We start from the raw sequence: 17,009 nt of genomic DNA, 5'->3' as shown, positions 1-17,009 counted from the left end.
ACACATTTAGGGGGTGTCCACATACTTTTGGCCATGTAGTGTATGTCCAATTGAATGGTGCTGGACAGCAGAACCATGATTTGATAAAAAAATATATATAATAATAAGAACCAGTACAGTGTCGTTCAATATGTTGAGATTAAATATACAACACCACCCTCTGCTGCCTCTTTTTCGAACAACCATATTTTCTATCATGCGCTCCATCATGGTGTCATCAACGAGCGACAAAATCCATTGAACGTAAAAGTTCCCGGAAGTAATTTTGGTAAACACACGTTTGCATTTTGTTATCCTGTTGTGGCATGCAAGTTACTATTTTCTAAACTATGCCGAAACTCTTTGCGATAACATTTACAGACAAATCTAATACGGGAGGATTTTGGTCTGCCATTGATGTTTGGATAAAGAAACCACACGTTGTGAACAAACGTCTTTGTGGAGTCAAAGAGACACAGAGTAAGAATGTTGGCTTTGAAGAACTTGTAAACATTCTGCTAACTCATGGAAGTGATACTTCAGAGTCCAAGGATGTTCTTACTTTCTTGAATAGTGGCGTTGAACTCGAACATGACAAGGAGAGACTGTGGTCTTTTTGTGTGAGGACATTCATTCCTAAAGTAAACTGTTATGGCACAACTGTACATAAAGATATTATACTCAAAGGTAAGCGTTAATGACATTCAGCTGATGTTTAAGCTGCTTATCATTGAGTTCTGGCTGACTTTACAACATGTACGCAACACAGGTATTTGAATACAGTCTGATGTGTGAAAGTGTCCTGTGTGTTATTTTTTACTCAACATTTTCAGACTTTAACACTCAAAGAGTAAGCTTCTTACCAGTTGAAGAGAGTGAGGAAGGGACTGCCTCTTTACGGAAGAACAACATCTATCAGATACATCTCCTGGCTGAGAAGAGTGATGAATGGTGAGTGTTTCCATGTTTAACCTCAGTGTCTGCTTCTTCACCCATCCTTCCGTTGATCCAGTAAAGCATGGACGCATTGGATAGTGTCTGCATTGGTTTGCTCTGTAAATCTAATCTCCAGGACACTAGAGTTACATCTCATGCGGCCTGATGACTGGTTCAGTGACGGGGTGGCCTACCCCAAACTGCCCTGGCTTGGTGGGGAGCTCCTGCCCAAACTGGTGCGCTGGGCCACGGAGAGTAAGACCAGTGAGTTCAAGAGCACGCTGTCTCTCCTGCCTGTAGAGAAGTACAGCATCATGTACCAACAGCTGAAAGACAAGTACAAGGAGATGGTCAAGGTATGGTCAATGTATGATTAATATGGTCATGGTATGGTCAATGCATGGCCAGTGTATGGTTAATAGTTCATGGTCAAGGTCTTGTCTTTTACGGTATAGATTTGTCACAACAGTTCCTGGACGCATTAATATATTTGTCTTTGCGTAGGTATGGCCTGAAGTGACGGATCCAGAGAAGTTTGTCTTTGAAGATGTTGCCATCGCTACCTATCTTTTGGTAGGTCTCCTCTGTACATGGACAGTAACTACAACAATGTATTTGACGGAATGCTAATATGAGTAAAATGCCAACTCTAATGACAATAACACCATTGTCTATTAATGCACAGGTCCTATGGGGCGAGGAGCGAGCAGTGAAGGGTCTGACCGTCAAACAGTCCTTTGTGGATCTTGGTTGTGGAAATGGTCTCCTGGTTCACATTCTAAGCAATGAAGGGGTATGTGTGATAAACATTACACTAGGTTCACCAGAACACAGTTACATAATATAACCTGATATGCCCTGGTACTGAATAGTAACACCAGGATTACGGGCTGAAATACTCCATGTGGAAAACTGACCTCTCTAGCAGATCTCCTTTAATTTACAAATGTCCACTGGATGCTTAATCAATGACAAGCTTTAGGCCGTGTCCCAAGTAGCACTTTATTCCCTATATAGTGCACTACTTTTGAACAGGGCCCATAGTACACCATATATGGAATAGGGTCCCATTAGGGACGCAGAATTACTCTGTGCCAATTCCAGGACAATGTTCCATTTAATCAGTGATGTGATTTAACGTCCAATCAAAACGCTGGATATCCGTAATTGAAATTACACACGGGGTAGGTGGAAAGTGTGTTACTATACCCAACGTTCATTTGATGAAGTGATTAAGGACTGACCGTCATGCCTACTTGTGTTTCAGCACCCTGGAAAGGGCATTGACGTGAGGAAAAGGAAGATCTGGGATATGTACGGCCCCCAAACACATCTAGAGGTGAGGATGGGCTATGTGGAACTCTGTTTTAGGATAGTGTTTTTCTTTCAGCCTAGTTCAACTACTTGATTTAGGGGTGTATATACTGCACAAGAACAACAGTTCACCTGACACAAGACTGAATCCAAACATTACACTGGACAATACTCTGGATACATTCAGTAACATAATAAGAATATTCATAAACATTTTAGGTGCAAGAAAAAACGATTACAAGGGTTTGAGTGAGAGGTCTAACAGGTGTCTCTAAGTGACCACACACCTCCAAACGGTGCACAGTTCCTAATGAATTTCAATTACCTTTTGTGACTCGAGGAAAGAGCTTTCAACTATAAGGTCGTTTTTTTTGCTCTCCTTGCTTTGCCATTATGGAACTGAGGTAAGCACACATGTGTTTTTTTGTTTGGAACACAGCCTTGCGTCCCCACCATCACACAATTACTGTTGTTGTTTTACGTAATCCAAAAAACGTTCCATTATAAATCGCAATGTGGGTCAGATGGGCATTATTTGAACGCTTATTCTTTTGCCAACATGGCTAGCTAAGTTATAAAATACAAACGTAGAATGTTTGGGTTTCAAAAGGTACTTCAGACAAACATATTGTTATGTTGTTGGTGAGTCATGAGTCCATTCAAGTCCGTGCTCTGCGGCAAATTTTCTTCATAATATGACAAACAGGCTCATTCTGTTCAGGACAACCCAGGGAATAACACATGTCATCCTTGTTTTAATGTCACGTGCACAAGTACAGTGAAATGCCTTTCTTGCAAGCTCCAAACCCAACAATGCAGTAATCAATGTCAATGTAGTACAAAAATGATATAAGTTAGAACAAAAACACAGGAGAAATAGAAATAAGAAGAACACAAGAAAGTAAGAAGCTGTGTACAGGGTCAGTTCCAATACCATATTTACAATGTGCAGGGATACTGGAGTGATAGAGGTAGATACAGTGCCTTCAGAAAGTACTCAAGCCCCTTGACTTTTGGAAAGGCACACACCTGTCTATATAAAGTCCCACAGTTGACAGTGCATGTCAGAGCAAAAACCAAGCCATGAGGTCAAAGGAATTGTCCGTAGAGCTCCGAGACAGGATTGTGTCGAGGCACAGATCTGGGGAAGGGTACTAAAAAATATCTACAGCGGACTGTGATCGAGGCAAAGATGAACGGAGTAAAGTACAGAGAGATCCTTGATGAAAACCTGCTCCAGAGCGCTCATGACCTCAGACTGGGGCGAAGGTTCACCTTCCAACAGGACAACGACCCTAAGCACACGGCCAAGACAATGCAGGAGTGGCTTCGGGACAAGTCTCTGAATGTCCTTGAGTGGCCCAGGCAGAGCCCGGACTTGAACCCGATCGAACATATCTGGAGAGACCTGCAAATAGCTGTGCAGAGACGCTCCCCATCCAACCTGACGGAGCTTGAGAGGACCTGCAGAGAAGAACGGGAGAAACTCCCCAAATACAGGTGTGCCAAGCTTGTAGCGTCATACCCAAGAAGACTCTATGCTGTAATCGCTGCCAAAGGTGCTTCAACAAAGTACTGAGTAAAGGGTCTGAATACTTACTGCACTTAATGTACATCCACTGCATTCCAATCAATGACAATCTACCATTTTCAACCCGTTTACAGGGACTCTGAGTGGAAAGGGTTCATAGCAACTCATATCAACTTAATTTTGAGGGCTTTGTGGATATTTTGTGTTCCCATTTTTTGAAAGCAAACAAAACTACCGCAGTATTTGAAATATTTATGAATACCAGATTAATTCACAAGATATGTAGGTATTATATGAACTATTTCGTTCACCTTTTCAAATGAAGTAAAATGACAATCACATATAGTCTAAACCACAATAGATACACATGGAATTGCACATGGGATTGCGGGGAACCCCACACCTTGTTAGACACGCTCTGCTGTGCTGTACTTTTCACGGCTTCAATGTTTCATCAGAAGACAAGCTGCTGAATGTTCCCTTGCATCTATTATTCACTGTGTGTAGACCAGGCTGGAAGTAGCTAGGCGAGGTAGTTGTTCCCATAGGGACACAATGTACTTTTAGCTAACGGCTCGGGGTTCTTTCTGGTATCCTTATTGTCGGTGATGGGATATGATGGGTGTATAGAACATGGAAGTGGCCTCCAACACCGAAAGGGGTTTTCCTTGTTGTAATTTTTTGTGTTTTCCTTTCAACTAGTTTCCTTAGTTGTTCCTTAGTTTTTGCCTGAAATCACTTATTTACTTTTATTGTTGTTTAAAAAAAAAAAAAGAGTATAAAACCAGTTATTTCTCTAGTCCATACATGGGAAGAGGCACAAAATGTTGCTTTGAAAAGTATTTTTCTGAATTTGTAACCTCATTCGACTTTGTATTTCAGACCACCCTTCTTCATACCCACTCAGACACTAAATGAGCTGAGATAACAATCACATTAAACATTATCCTCCTTCAATATTAAAAGTTGGTAACAGAGTTGTTATTTCGCGACAGAAAGCGGCTGGGGGTGTCATAAGCCATTTGTAATTCAAAAATGATTAATGAAAAAAAATCTAATTACTGTCGGCGGTACTTCTCTCTGATCTAAAGAAGCCTGTTGTGCTTTTGGTCGGGGGCCTTTTTTTCTATTCCAGGAAACGGCAATCACTCCCAGTGATGGCTTCTTATTCCCGGGCACAGACTGGCTGATTGGAAACCACTCGGACGAGCTCACACCGTGGATCCCCGTTATAGCGGCCAGGCAAGTCATCAGCAGAAACAATTTGGCTTAGCCGCCTCAAGTGGCAACTGATCTCTTGAATTTGAAATCATGTTTTTTTCATGAGTTGGGAAGGGGGAATGGAGGTGTGTGAAGTGTCGTGTCTGATGCGGCAGCCACCTGGTGGCAATGTTGAGCTTGGCTCTAACTTTGCATTGACTCTCCTGTTCTGGTTTGAATGCTCCAACAACCTCCATAGATTTGAAATTGTCCTCATCTCCTGCCTTAATCTCATATTTTTCTCACCTCACTTTGAGTCAGTTGTACTTACATCCATTGTACTTGTGGTATTTTCTCACCTCTATGCTGCCTGCTATCTGTGGTTAGGGCTCCCTTAAAAAAGAGGTTCCATCATATCTCATTTAAACTCACCTGGATGAATTAAGGATGAATAGACAATTATAAAGTACATTGATAACTGTGACCAAACCACATGGTTTTGATGTGTAATTTCGGTCACTTTCCTCCCACTTTAGGTCATCTTTCTCCTGCCGGTATTTTGTCCTGCCGTGCTGCTTCTTTGACTTCTATGGGAAGTACCAGCGGAGACACTGTAAGAAGTCCCAGTATAAGGAATACATTGACTTCATCTCTGAAGTCAGCACAGCCTGTGGGTTCAACACAGAGGAGGACTGCCTGAGAATCCCCTCCACAAAGCGGGTATGCTAATGCTAACAATGACACTTGTACACGCTAACATGTTAATGCAAACCACTCATGTTGTTTTAATCTAACCCCTTGCTTTACAGGTGTGTCTGGTAGGAAAGTCGAGGAGCTACCAGCTGTCGGATGAGCCGCAGGCAGAGGAGTGTAGAGACAAGTATATACAGGGTCGTCAGACCTGCTCCGGGGTCACAGTTCGAGAGTCAAACGCCGAGGGTGAAGCCGAGCACCACCACGACCACTCAGAGACTGACAGGATCCACGGCACCAACTGGGGAGCTGGATTCCAGCCCCGAGAGAGGATCGAGACAGTGCGGAACTGTGCCGCCCTTCCCCGGGACTTTGTAGATGGTATAGTCCTACGTGTGGCCACCTCTCTGCTGGGGTTGACCAAGGACGAAGGTGGGGATGTCCCCGGCAGCTGGAACACGGGAGGTAAGAGAATGGGCCTTTAATAGCTAAACTGTCAATCAAATCACAAGGTAATCTCTCCCTCAAAATACAATAAAGTCTCACTCAGTCTGCATTTACATGCGCTGTAATTGAGGTCATAACAGGTTTAGGAAAACAGAACATGAAGTACATATCTGATCTTGGATTTATTACTATTATGGAGTGTATTGGATTTGTGTACTGTGTACTACATGGTGTATTGTTGATTCAGCGAAATTCGGGATGATCGGGTGTGTGCAGGAACTCAATGTTGGTGGGCCATCATGCCCTTAACCCACCCCACCTCTTTCTGTATCTCTACCTCTTCCTGTCTATCGCTCCCTCTCAGCACCAATAGGAAAGCCCCTGGTGGCGCAGCACAACCCTGCTTTGAACCCTGTCAGTGTTTCATCCTCCGCCATTCGGCACCACATTCACACACTGTCCCCATCTCTCTTTTATCAACCTTTTCCGGACTTTCCCCTCATCCTTCACACACACACACACACACACACACACACACAACACACACACACACACACACACACACACACACACACACACCACACACACACACACACACACCTCACACACACACCCCTCCCCCTGTACGATGAATGAGATAAGAAGATGAAGTCTAGTCAGAGTGAAAAAGGGAGGGAATGAAAAAGGGAGGGAGAGAAAAAGAGGGGAAGAGACAGAGCCTGTAATCCAGGATGGAGATGACTGAATGAATAATGCACTCTGGCCCATCTTTTATGCATGAGTCTGTATTTGTGTTGAGGTATTTCTACCAGTTACTTTATGGCGCTGCTCTGAAAAGAGGGAGGGTTAGCGGGGGTTAAGCCGGGGCAGCTTGCATGGACAGTGGCTAGCTCCCGAGTTTCAATGTGCCGTTTTAGATGGCAAAGCAAAGTGCTACTATTAAAGTGGAACTGACAGCGTTTTAACTACTTTGCAAATATTAAACAAACAGACAATCATAATATCAGTAACAAATATCATATTCCCAGTTTATGCTTCAAAACCATTTGACTCAAAATTCCATGACAGACAATAAGACATTGTTGACATAGTCGATGTATGCAGTTCAATGCATGATTAATATAATTCACCAATACATTTCTTGGTAGTCCAAAATATATTGGTATCAGGTTGTAAATCACAGCTGGCCTGGTACGTTGTTTGCTGCCTCCACCCATTTGGGATGCGCTGTTTCAGTTTCCATGACTCAATATTTTGAACAAAAATGGAAGACTAACTAAGGCTGGAAATGTCAAAACAATCCAACTAGAAAGGGCAATGATCACAAGTCAGTCGTAACGTGGCTAATAGGTTAGCGCACATGTGTCAAACATAAGGCCTGCGGGCCGAATAGGACACAGAAGCGAATATAAATGAGTCAACAGTTGAGTCATCTACTAATTATAGCCTGATGTACTCGCATCGGTGAATTCAACTTCAACATATTATGCACATCTGCAAGCAAAGGCTGGACAAATGTTATTTATCTCTTTTGGCCGAGGGGGTGTGGTATATGGCCAACATAACACATCTAAGGGCTGTTCTTATGCACAGCTCAACGGGGAGTGCCTGGATACAACCCTTAGCTGTGGTATATTGGCCATATATCACAAACCCCCGAGGTGCCTTACTGCTATTATAAACTGGTTACCAACGTAATTAGAGCAGTGAAAATAAGTGTTTTGTCATACCCATGGTATACGGTCTGATATACCACGGCTTTCAGCCAATCAGCATTCAGGGCTCGAACCACCCAGTTTATAACACCATATACCACATGTATGACAAAACATTTATTTTTACTGCTCTAATTATTTTGCTAACCAGTTTATAATAGCAATAAGGCACCTTGGGTGTTTGTGGTATATTGCCAATATACCACAGCTGAGGGCTGTAGCCAGGCACTCCGCGTTGCGCCATGAATAAGAACAGCCCTTAGACGTGTTATATTGGCAGTATATCACACCCACTCGAACCTTATTGCTTAAATATATCATCCTATGTTACACAAGTGGACATTATAAAGGCCCATGTTTTTTCAAATAAAATAATCGGCTGCTGATTTTGTATTTTTTTTTACAATATGGCCCGTGAGCTGATTGAGTTTGACACCCCTGGGCTAGCGTTTCTATTTATGTAGCTAGCTATTTATTTAGCAGCTAAAAACACGGAGCCTAATGTTAGCTAGCTAGCTAGCTGCTGGGAGGAGTGGCTGAGTGACCAACTTTCCCCCCTCATATTGTTTTTAGGTGGCTACAGCTAAAGATTCAGGTGTCATTTGGTTAGCTAGTAAGAAATGTGAATTGCTTTGTTAGCTAACTACGCTGAACTTGAACGACGTATCTATAGTTGGTATATCTCTTCGTTGTCAATCAAATGTATTTAGCATCAATCAAATTGGGCGGGCTGGCAGGCAAGTTCCTATTCAGTTGTCAAAATGTGGGTTGGGGCAAGCTGCAGAAGGATGAGCAGGCTACTATTCCCTATCGTTTATCAGTTCAATTTTGACAGCCAACTAACTGAAAAAGTTAGAGGGTTTATCTAATGTTCCCTCGTTAGATTTTAGCTCATCTCGCTCTGGCTAGCATTAGTTGTTGGTCTTGTTAATGTGCATAAGCAACTAAGGGAGAGAGAACAATGAAAAGGGTAGGCTGTTTGATCAATAGGATTGTGAAGTTCCCAAATGTAAGAGGACTCGCTTGGTATTTCAATATTTGTAGAAATCCATTCAGGTGTATTTTATGGCCTTTGGCGAATGTGTTTAAATGATCTAAAGTCACGCTGTTGCTACTGCCTGTAAACACACAGTTCAGTTCAAAGTGAATGATGGCAGGCCCGTGTGTAGCTCTGATTGACTATGATGCACCAGGCTGCGTAGACTCCGGTCTGGACAAGTAAGATGTTTTTTTAAGGTTATATTTACTACAGTGCCTATTAATTGGACAAACGCACGGCCGCTTTCCCACTCTATATTGCTCTAGAATTTTCACAAATGCCCTAATATTCTATGAATTTATTAAAACGTGAAAATGACCATATCTAACTGCTCGCTTGTCAGAACAATTTTTTTTTTAAAGGTTTAATTCCTCCAGTGGGTGTATTTGAAAAGATTTTGCAAAGATTTCATGTTACTAAAACGCTGTGAGTTCCACTTTAAGTATTCACTATTTTAGCATACAGGATTAAATGCAGCATTTCTCTTTCCACTTATAGAATATCACTAAATAAATACTTGCTAACCCGCAATCAATGTTATGTTAGCTGAGCATCTACCTAGGAGCCATTTAATACACTCAGTAATACGATGTCACCTTGCTGACTGTACCTTTTTAAGCCCACAGCATTACACAAACACACTATCTATGGACAATCCATTAATAACGGTTTGGGAGGCCAGTCCAGGTCCAAACTGAATCCACATTGTCAATAGCCCCACTTATCCCATTAATCTCTATTAGCATTGTAGGCTCTAGTCTCTTAAGGGCAGCTGTAAACGTAGTATTAATCTTATATTAAGGCCCTGGGCCCCCCTGGCGTCTCTGCTCTGACTGCTCTTTGCTGCCCTCCGTTCACACATACGTTGGAATACTATTCCTAGCTGCAAACAAAACTTGAGTGTCTTGAATTGTTACGTAATGTGGTACAGTACTAAAACAATGATCTCTATGTAATCTAAGTAGTTTATGTATAATGTCTTTGTATACAAAACCAACAGAACTGTTTTGAAGTTGATAATCAAGAGTGGATGGGTCTTGATTGATTGGCAAGTTTTGCGCTGTAATTTGTTAGTAAGGCTTTGCCACAGCAGAAAAATTACAATGGGTGCCACGACAACTCGTTCTGATATAATATGATGTAACAAAAATAAAATAACAAGGAGCATGAGGGAAGGGAACCAAAGGTAGAATTGCGCTCCCATATGCCAAAGAGAGAAGATTGTCATTTATATCAACCAAAGGTCAACACAGATTGAATTATCCATGGAGAAGGGGAAAGCAAAGACAGAAATACCTTAATTTCCATGAAATGGAACTTAAAGATTGGCTAGCTGCTCTGCTGCAAGCTAAAATGTGAATTTATATCTCGGATTACAAATATTGTGGAAACACCTAGACTTTTTGGCCATGTATATGCATTATCTAAGACCCATGGGGAATGGGTTCATTTTAATATGTCCCTCAGTGGGGAAATGGTGGTGGTGGGAAATAACAGACAACAATGTCTCAGGATTTATTTTAAAATGGCCGCTGGGAACTGTGCTGGCAAAAATGTCCTCTGTTATTATGATTTTAATTGACTTCACAGCTCTGACGGTCTGACACCTTAGACGAACTGTCTGAGAGAATAAGTTATTTTCTGAGGTTCTAATTTATCACAACTCCCTTGTCTCTGTCTGCTTTCCAAATGGGACCCTATTCCTTTTGTAGTGTACTGCTTTTTAGCAGTGCACTATTAACAGAATTGGGTGCCATTTGGAACTCAGCCTTGGTTTCATCCCAAAAGTCACTCCTACCCACCCAAGTCCTTTTCCTACAACGCCAATGTAATGTTCATCACACCACTATCACCTCCTATGGCTTTCTCATCCCTTTGTCCTAGTCCTCCATTATTGAACCCTTAACCACCCTCCTCTTCTCCTTTTTCATTCCAAATTGCACTCTTGGCTCTCTCCTCTCCAGGAAGGCTGTCCGTGAGAGAGGTGGCTGAGTTGTTGGAGCAGGAGACTCTGCAGGTCCTGAAGAAAGAATGTGGCGGTCTGCAGACCCTGCTCAAGAACAACCACCAGGTCTTCAGAGGTACGTGCAGTACAAACTCCGCATCCACACACTCCTCTCAAAGAAGATTGAGCCCCAAGTGTGTCTAACCAGAGCGATGGCACCTATTCCCTATATAGTGCTCTACTTTTGGACCAGGGCCCAAAGGGTAAGGGTAGGGATGTTTGGGATGCTGCCATAGATGTCTATACAGTAGATACTATGTGGAGATCTGCTGTGTCTATTTCGGCACCAAACATCACATGAAAATAGCGTTCTTATTTGCATGTTCACGATAAGGTTGATTATTTTGGAACTTTTGGTGCTAACATGATGGCTATTAAGTTTGCTGAACTGTATATCATTGGCTCTGGGTCTGCATACATGAATCATACTGAAGCAATCCAGGGCTTATTGGAATGCCACATACAGATATGAAATGCTTGGAAAAGTCGATGGAATCATTCCCATTCTCATCTTGAAGGAATTTGCACTCAGCATGAAGGAATTTGCATTTTGCAATCTCTCTTAAGGCTTGCTTCTTTAACCTGATTACAGGCCTGGAAAATACCTAGTCAGTGCAAGAAAAACGTTTTTTACTAAATTCCCCCCTCTCCTCCACTCTTCTCTCCCTCAGTGGAAGGTGGTATGGTCCACATCCGGGACTGGCGGGTACAGGCCCAGAGGCCTAGAGGGCTGCAGGGTACCAGGGATGTTTCTAAGCGGAAGCACCTAATGTCTGGTGCCCTGAAGACCCGGGCCTGCTGGTTCCACGTCCACCACCCTCACGGATGCCCACTGCAGGCCGAGGAGTGTGCCTTCGCCCATGGCCCAGACGATCTCCGACCTTCCACCAGACCACTCAAGAAAATGAAGTACTCCAACTGAACGCTCAGTTCAGTTTGGACCATTATTGCAATGTTTTATTTCAATTGTACTCGTTTTTTTTGTATTTTTATTTTTAGATGTGGAGTTGATGCTGTGATATGATGCTACAAGAATAGCTGTGACTATCAGTCATACATACATACATACATACATACAGTGCGGTCCAAAATTATTGACACCCTTGATAAGGATAATTAAAATACCCAGCTATATTGTAAGTGAAAAAAATGAGGAAAGAGATTTTGTTTAACAGTAATACTTTATTTTCTCAAAAGGTAGGGGTTGAAATGATTGACATCTCTAAAGATTCTTATAAATAAAGTAGGCAAAAGTTTAGTATTTGGTCCCATAATCCTTGCACGCAATGACTACATCAAGCTTGTGACTCTACAAATGTGTTGGAATGCGTTTACAGTTAGTTTTGGTTGTGTTTCAGATTATTTTGTGGCCAATAGAAAGGAATGTTAAATAATGTATTGTGTCATTTTGGAGTCACTTTTATTGTAAATAAGAATCGAATATGCGACCAAAAAATAAACATTTGACTACTTTATTGATAAGAATCTTTTGGGGTTTCAATTTTGACCCCTACCTTTTTTCTCTGAGCAATTGTATGTATAAAATAATATAATTTCCCATTTTTTTAGGATAAAATACAGCTCAGTATTTTAATTATTTATTTTCCACAGTCATTATTGCTCATCTTTATCAGCAGGTGTCAATAATTTCAGACCCCACTGTACATACATACTTGCGCTTGTAATTAATTCCACATATCGGAATTTTGAGACCTAAATCTGGTTAGATAAGTACATTTTAGTTTTTAGTAGTGGAGCTACTCTGCTATTTGCTTTGCAGATCTCAAATATAACATCTCAAATATAAAAAATACTGTCATATTGTTCTTACTACCACACCTTCATTACTCAACTACATACACAGAGGTGCTTTAAGGTCCAAAACGGAAGGACATATTGGCTTAAAACTAAATGTCAGGGCCATGAATTATTTGTTGCGTAGTGTTCATGGGGTGTCCTGTGTGTTGCCCTCTGTGTCCCTGTTTTCCCTCCTGTGTTCCTTTATCACCTGGGATCGTGACCCCGTGGCTCAAAGGTCACATAGAGACAGTAGAGGGCCGCCCAGAGACCACCATAGGGTCAGGAGCTGGGTCTACTGCAGAGGGGTCTCGGGGGGGCTGTCAGTGCACTCTTTCCATAGACATCTACCTATATGTCAGTTATGTCCTAAAACATACAACACATTCGTTTATTTGTATGTCAGCCAGAGGGCCAGTCTCTTTTTTAACTTTAGCTATCCTTGGTTTGGCTACCGCCTCGTACCTATGGCTGCATCACAATGATGATTCCTCAGGTATTATTTGCTTAAAAAACAGTTTGCCGTGACAAATTGTTTTTGGGTGTGAGAGATTATGCATCAGCGCTGCAAGCTGACAACGAGCGTGAAGAGGCTTTGCATCTACTTGACTTTCCAACACCGTCCTATGGGAGGACACGTTATTATATCTGTGAACCCACCTCCACCCTGTGTTATTTTCCCTGCCATAGTATCGATAGCATACAGAACTGAGCTTTGTCCTATTTACTCTTCCTGGTCTGAAGGTGATGAATCCATAACATTCTGAGGTTTGTTCTATGTTAGCAGGCCGACTGTTCCCCGAACCGCCTGAGGTCTCTGGCTGTGTCTGAATAGTAATGAAGATATACGATTCAGTTTAAGAATAGGATGGGTTGTCCCTAATGGGCCTGATCTAAGGTCAGTTTTTCTGGAGCCGCGTGGACCGACGCGAACAATACTGAAGGCCAATGGCTGTGTATTTTGATAAAGATGCACTCTAGCTAAGCATAGGAAGATGGAGAAACTCTATCGACAGTTAAAGCTTTGACTCTGACATTCTCCCTGTAGGTGAAGGAGCTCTCAGGAGAATTAACTTCCTGGAAAGCCAGAGGGAGGGAGTTATGCTGAATTACGCTTCGTGGCCTAAATCCAATAGACATGACGGACATTGTATTGGACCTGGGGGTGGATGTGTGAAAGCTTATAGCACTCAAGACCGATGACTGTTTACAGTTCTACACCGACGAGTGTGCTTTAATGACCTGAGCAAGCTACTAAGCCATAGTGTCTCTTTCTCCATCCATCCCTCCCTTCCTCATTTCCTCCCTGCACATGGGAGAAATCAATCCTTTAAGAGCCCTGCCTGCGTTTCCACGTCTGCTAAGATCCAAACAGCCAATCGACCCGCTGCCCCACATTTCACCTGGCAATGAGCGTGACATTATCCAGGAAGTGACACACGCATGGGGCAGCAAGTAGCCTAGTGTTTAGAGCGTTGGACTAGTAACCGAAAGGTTGCAAGCTCGAATCCCCGAGCTGACAAGGTCAAAGTCTGTCGTTCTTCCCCTGAACAAGGCAGTTAACCCACTATTCCTAGGCCATCATTGAAAATAATAATTTGTTCTTAACTGACTTGCCTAGTTAAATAAAGGTCAAATAAAAAAAATACATCCCCCTCTTGCTCTCTCTGTGACCCATTGACCCCCATCGCCAACTACAACAATAGCAAAGAATTAACGCCCTGTATTCGGCCAGAGCCCACGTGTGTGTGTGTGTGTGTGTGTGACATCTTGCCACGCAGCTTTGAGGAAGTCCAGAGACTCTCCATCCGAGAAGAGAGAATTAGAGAGAATGATAGCATTAGAAAAAGAGGTAGAGAGAAAGAGAAAACAATGAGCACCGAGGTCTAAATGTAGGTCAGGGAAAAGTGGTTATTTTCTCTGGCAGAAAGAGAGCAAACAACTTTCACCTTGTTTCTCTTATGTGATACTCGTCAGGATTTTTTCCGGCAGCGAAGGCAAAGGTAGTGTGGGGGGGATGTGGTAGTGGGCGTGGCCAACGGCGCATTCTCCGGCCAAGCAGTTTAGAGATCATCCTCTTGGCTGCAGACAAAATGTTGCTCTTTTAAAGCTAATTTCCTGCAATTCTACACACGTTGCCAAGGGGTGGAGAGAAAATGTAATAGTTTTAAAGCTAGTTACCTGCAAGTTTACACATTTTGTCATGGGCTGAGAGAAAATGTGCCGTTTTAAAGCACATTTCCTGCAATTCTACACATTTTGCAATGGCTTTTGCCGTGTTCTTATGCTACTGTATTTGAGTCACTCAAACATTCTAAAAAAATCAATAGGGGCCTCATGGCATGACATTTTTTACATTTTAGATGTTCCCTGACTTTCTAGTTTTTATTTGGGTGATTGTTAGTTTTACCATCCTGAAAACACTGTTCATTGTGTTGCCATGGGGCTGAATGCAACATTTCCAGCCCTGTTGTGGACACACAAAAATGTCTCTTGTTCAGAGGCATAAACTGTCAAACCGCGTCAACATCTGTTGTAGGGTTTGATTACTTTTATTTGGTGGGTAGCAAGCAAGAAACAAAGTTCAACTTTGGGTTCAGTTTACGAAGTTCTCTCAAAAGGGAAGAAAAGGGTCTTGTCTGCAGTGTCTTTTAAAAGGGTTCATAGTAAATCATGTGGTATTTAAGACACAACTTTTCCTCAATGCAGCGACAAGTTCAAAGTTCACCCAACTCCATACACTGATTCACTGTTCATCCCCACATAATTGTCTTCTCGTAGACATACACATTTGTACAGTATCTGTTCCCTGTATATAATTTGTGCGTGCGTGCGTGCTGTGTGTGGAGGAGGAAGTCTTAAGTCTCTCCAGCTGGAGAAGGTCTGAGCTCACTCCCTGGCTGGGCCGGACAGGCGGGTGGAACGCACAGCGAACCCATGTGGTCAGACTGAGGTCATTGGCACCGAGCGGGTTCACTGAGCGGTAAACATCACACACCAGAAAGACCCCAAGATTTACGGCTGTGTTGTTGTGGGGAATTTTTTTATGACGGGTTTGGCTCGTGAGTGGCAGATTTCATTGTGCATGTGTGTTGTCACTCATACAGATAAACCTTCCTCAAAAAGTTCTAGAAAAGACAAATCCAATCGTTAAAAGATCAATGAAATATTTAGTCTACTGTTGCTTGACAGGACTTTAGTTGGCCTGTCACCACTATAAAATGATCAATTCCCTCCATAACACTTATCTGATTCCAATTTCCAGATTTTTTCCCAGGAAAATAATGATAGAATTCATTCTTCCACCACTCCCTAACGAGAGTAGCCACATCTTATGTTACAGCAGCAAAACCTAGTAAATATCGAATGGGACATGAGTAATTCAATTGGCTTATAGGCTAGCTCCACAATGGAGATCCAGGGTCAGATCCAAAGCAACAGGATAAAAATACAAAATGTAAATGAGTCATTAGTTAATTAGGAATTAGAGTGAAATAAACACGGACATCCATTTTGTGTGGCACAGATGCACGAGAGATAGAGTAGGAGGTTCAGAGAACAACACAGCCTCTTGTGGGTCTTCGTGAAGGGTATGCAGAGTCTACTAGGCCCCTTTCCAAAAACCAAAAGAATTTGAACATGGCCCTACAATATGTTAAATATATGCAAATGTTTTTTATTAATTTGACTCCGACTATGTACAACCTGAAGGGATAATTAGTAATTGTGCAGTAATATCAAAGCCTGTTTCTTTAATTTCCCAGTAAATGTATAATTATTCCCTAACGAGCTAAACAGGCAAAGTCATCAGCATTATGTGTAAATGGTCACTGAGCCTACAATGCCATTTCATTACCATAGACAGCTGGACGACAACTTACTGATCTCATTTGAATGGGATTTTTCTCTTTTCTTCATGGTCAGACAAAACCACCAGACACTCTCCTTCAGACTCTAAGGGTTTAACACAAGATAGTGTGCAACAAGATAGCCCTTGTGGTTTCTTTTCACGAGCCAATCAAGAACAATTAACCAAAACAGCCACTTGTGTCCCAGATCCAGTGGCTCAGCGTACAGGTTACTCAATATGAGACACACTCCAACTCCGGGGAGAAGTCTGTGTAGCCCCCATCCATCTTGGAGTCTGTGTTTAAAACCGATGTCACTCTGGTCAGCAATGTAAACAAAATCTGCTCCAGAAAACATTCCTGGGAACTCACCAGACCAGGAAAATCAAGCAAGGATTGGACAATGTATATAACAGTCTAACAGAGTATGAAAAAGACCAGGCACAAAAGAAAAGAAAAATATTTTGAACATGAACCACTCTCATGACAACTTTGATGACATTGT

At 42.2% G+C, this 17,009-nt stretch overlaps 1 protein-coding gene across 1 annotated transcript; it reads left to right on the top strand.

Moving 5' to 3' along the window:
* Positions 1–235: 235 nt before the first annotated feature.
* Positions 236–14,311, top strand: trmt44 (tRNA methyltransferase 44 homolog). Its single transcript, XM_023982300.2, has 11 exons — positions 236–666; positions 813–930; positions 1,052–1,271; positions 1,420–1,488; positions 1,601–1,708; positions 2,183–2,254; positions 4,896–5,002; positions 5,497–5,680; positions 5,770–6,118; positions 10,819–10,935; positions 11,531–14,311. Exons 1-11 carry the CDS (start codon positions 330–332, stop codon positions 11,779–11,781), a joined length of 1,932 nt encoding a protein of 643 aa, XP_023838068.1. The 5' UTR covers positions 236–329; the 3' UTR covers positions 11,782–14,311.
* Positions 14,312–17,009: the final 2,698 nt, after the last annotated feature.

The sequence above is a fragment of the Salvelinus sp. IW2-2015 genome, linkage group LG37, assembly GCF_002910315.2.
Source record: "Salvelinus sp. IW2-2015 linkage group LG37, ASM291031v2, whole genome shotgun sequence".
NCBI classification, from domain to species: Eukaryota; Metazoa; Chordata; class Actinopteri; order Salmoniformes; family Salmonidae; genus Salvelinus; species Salvelinus sp. IW2-2015.
Note: the sequence above shows the minus strand (reverse complement) of the source record. Positions and strands in the feature narration are given on the sequence as shown.

Bases quoted from the DNA above. Each gene is read 5' to 3' on its own strand.
- trmt44 (XM_023982300.2), top strand. From the start codon at position 330: ATGCCGAAACTCTTTGCGATAACATTTACAGACAAATCTAATACGGGA. The intron at 1,709-2,182 runs GTATGTGTGATA...CTTGTGTTTCAG, and splicing joins ACATTCTAAGCAATGAAGGG to CACCCTGGAAAGGGCATTGA. The intron at 5,003-5,496 runs GCAAGTCATCAG...CTCCCACTTTAG, and splicing joins ATCCCCGTTATAGCGGCCAG to GTCATCTTTCTCCTGCCGGT.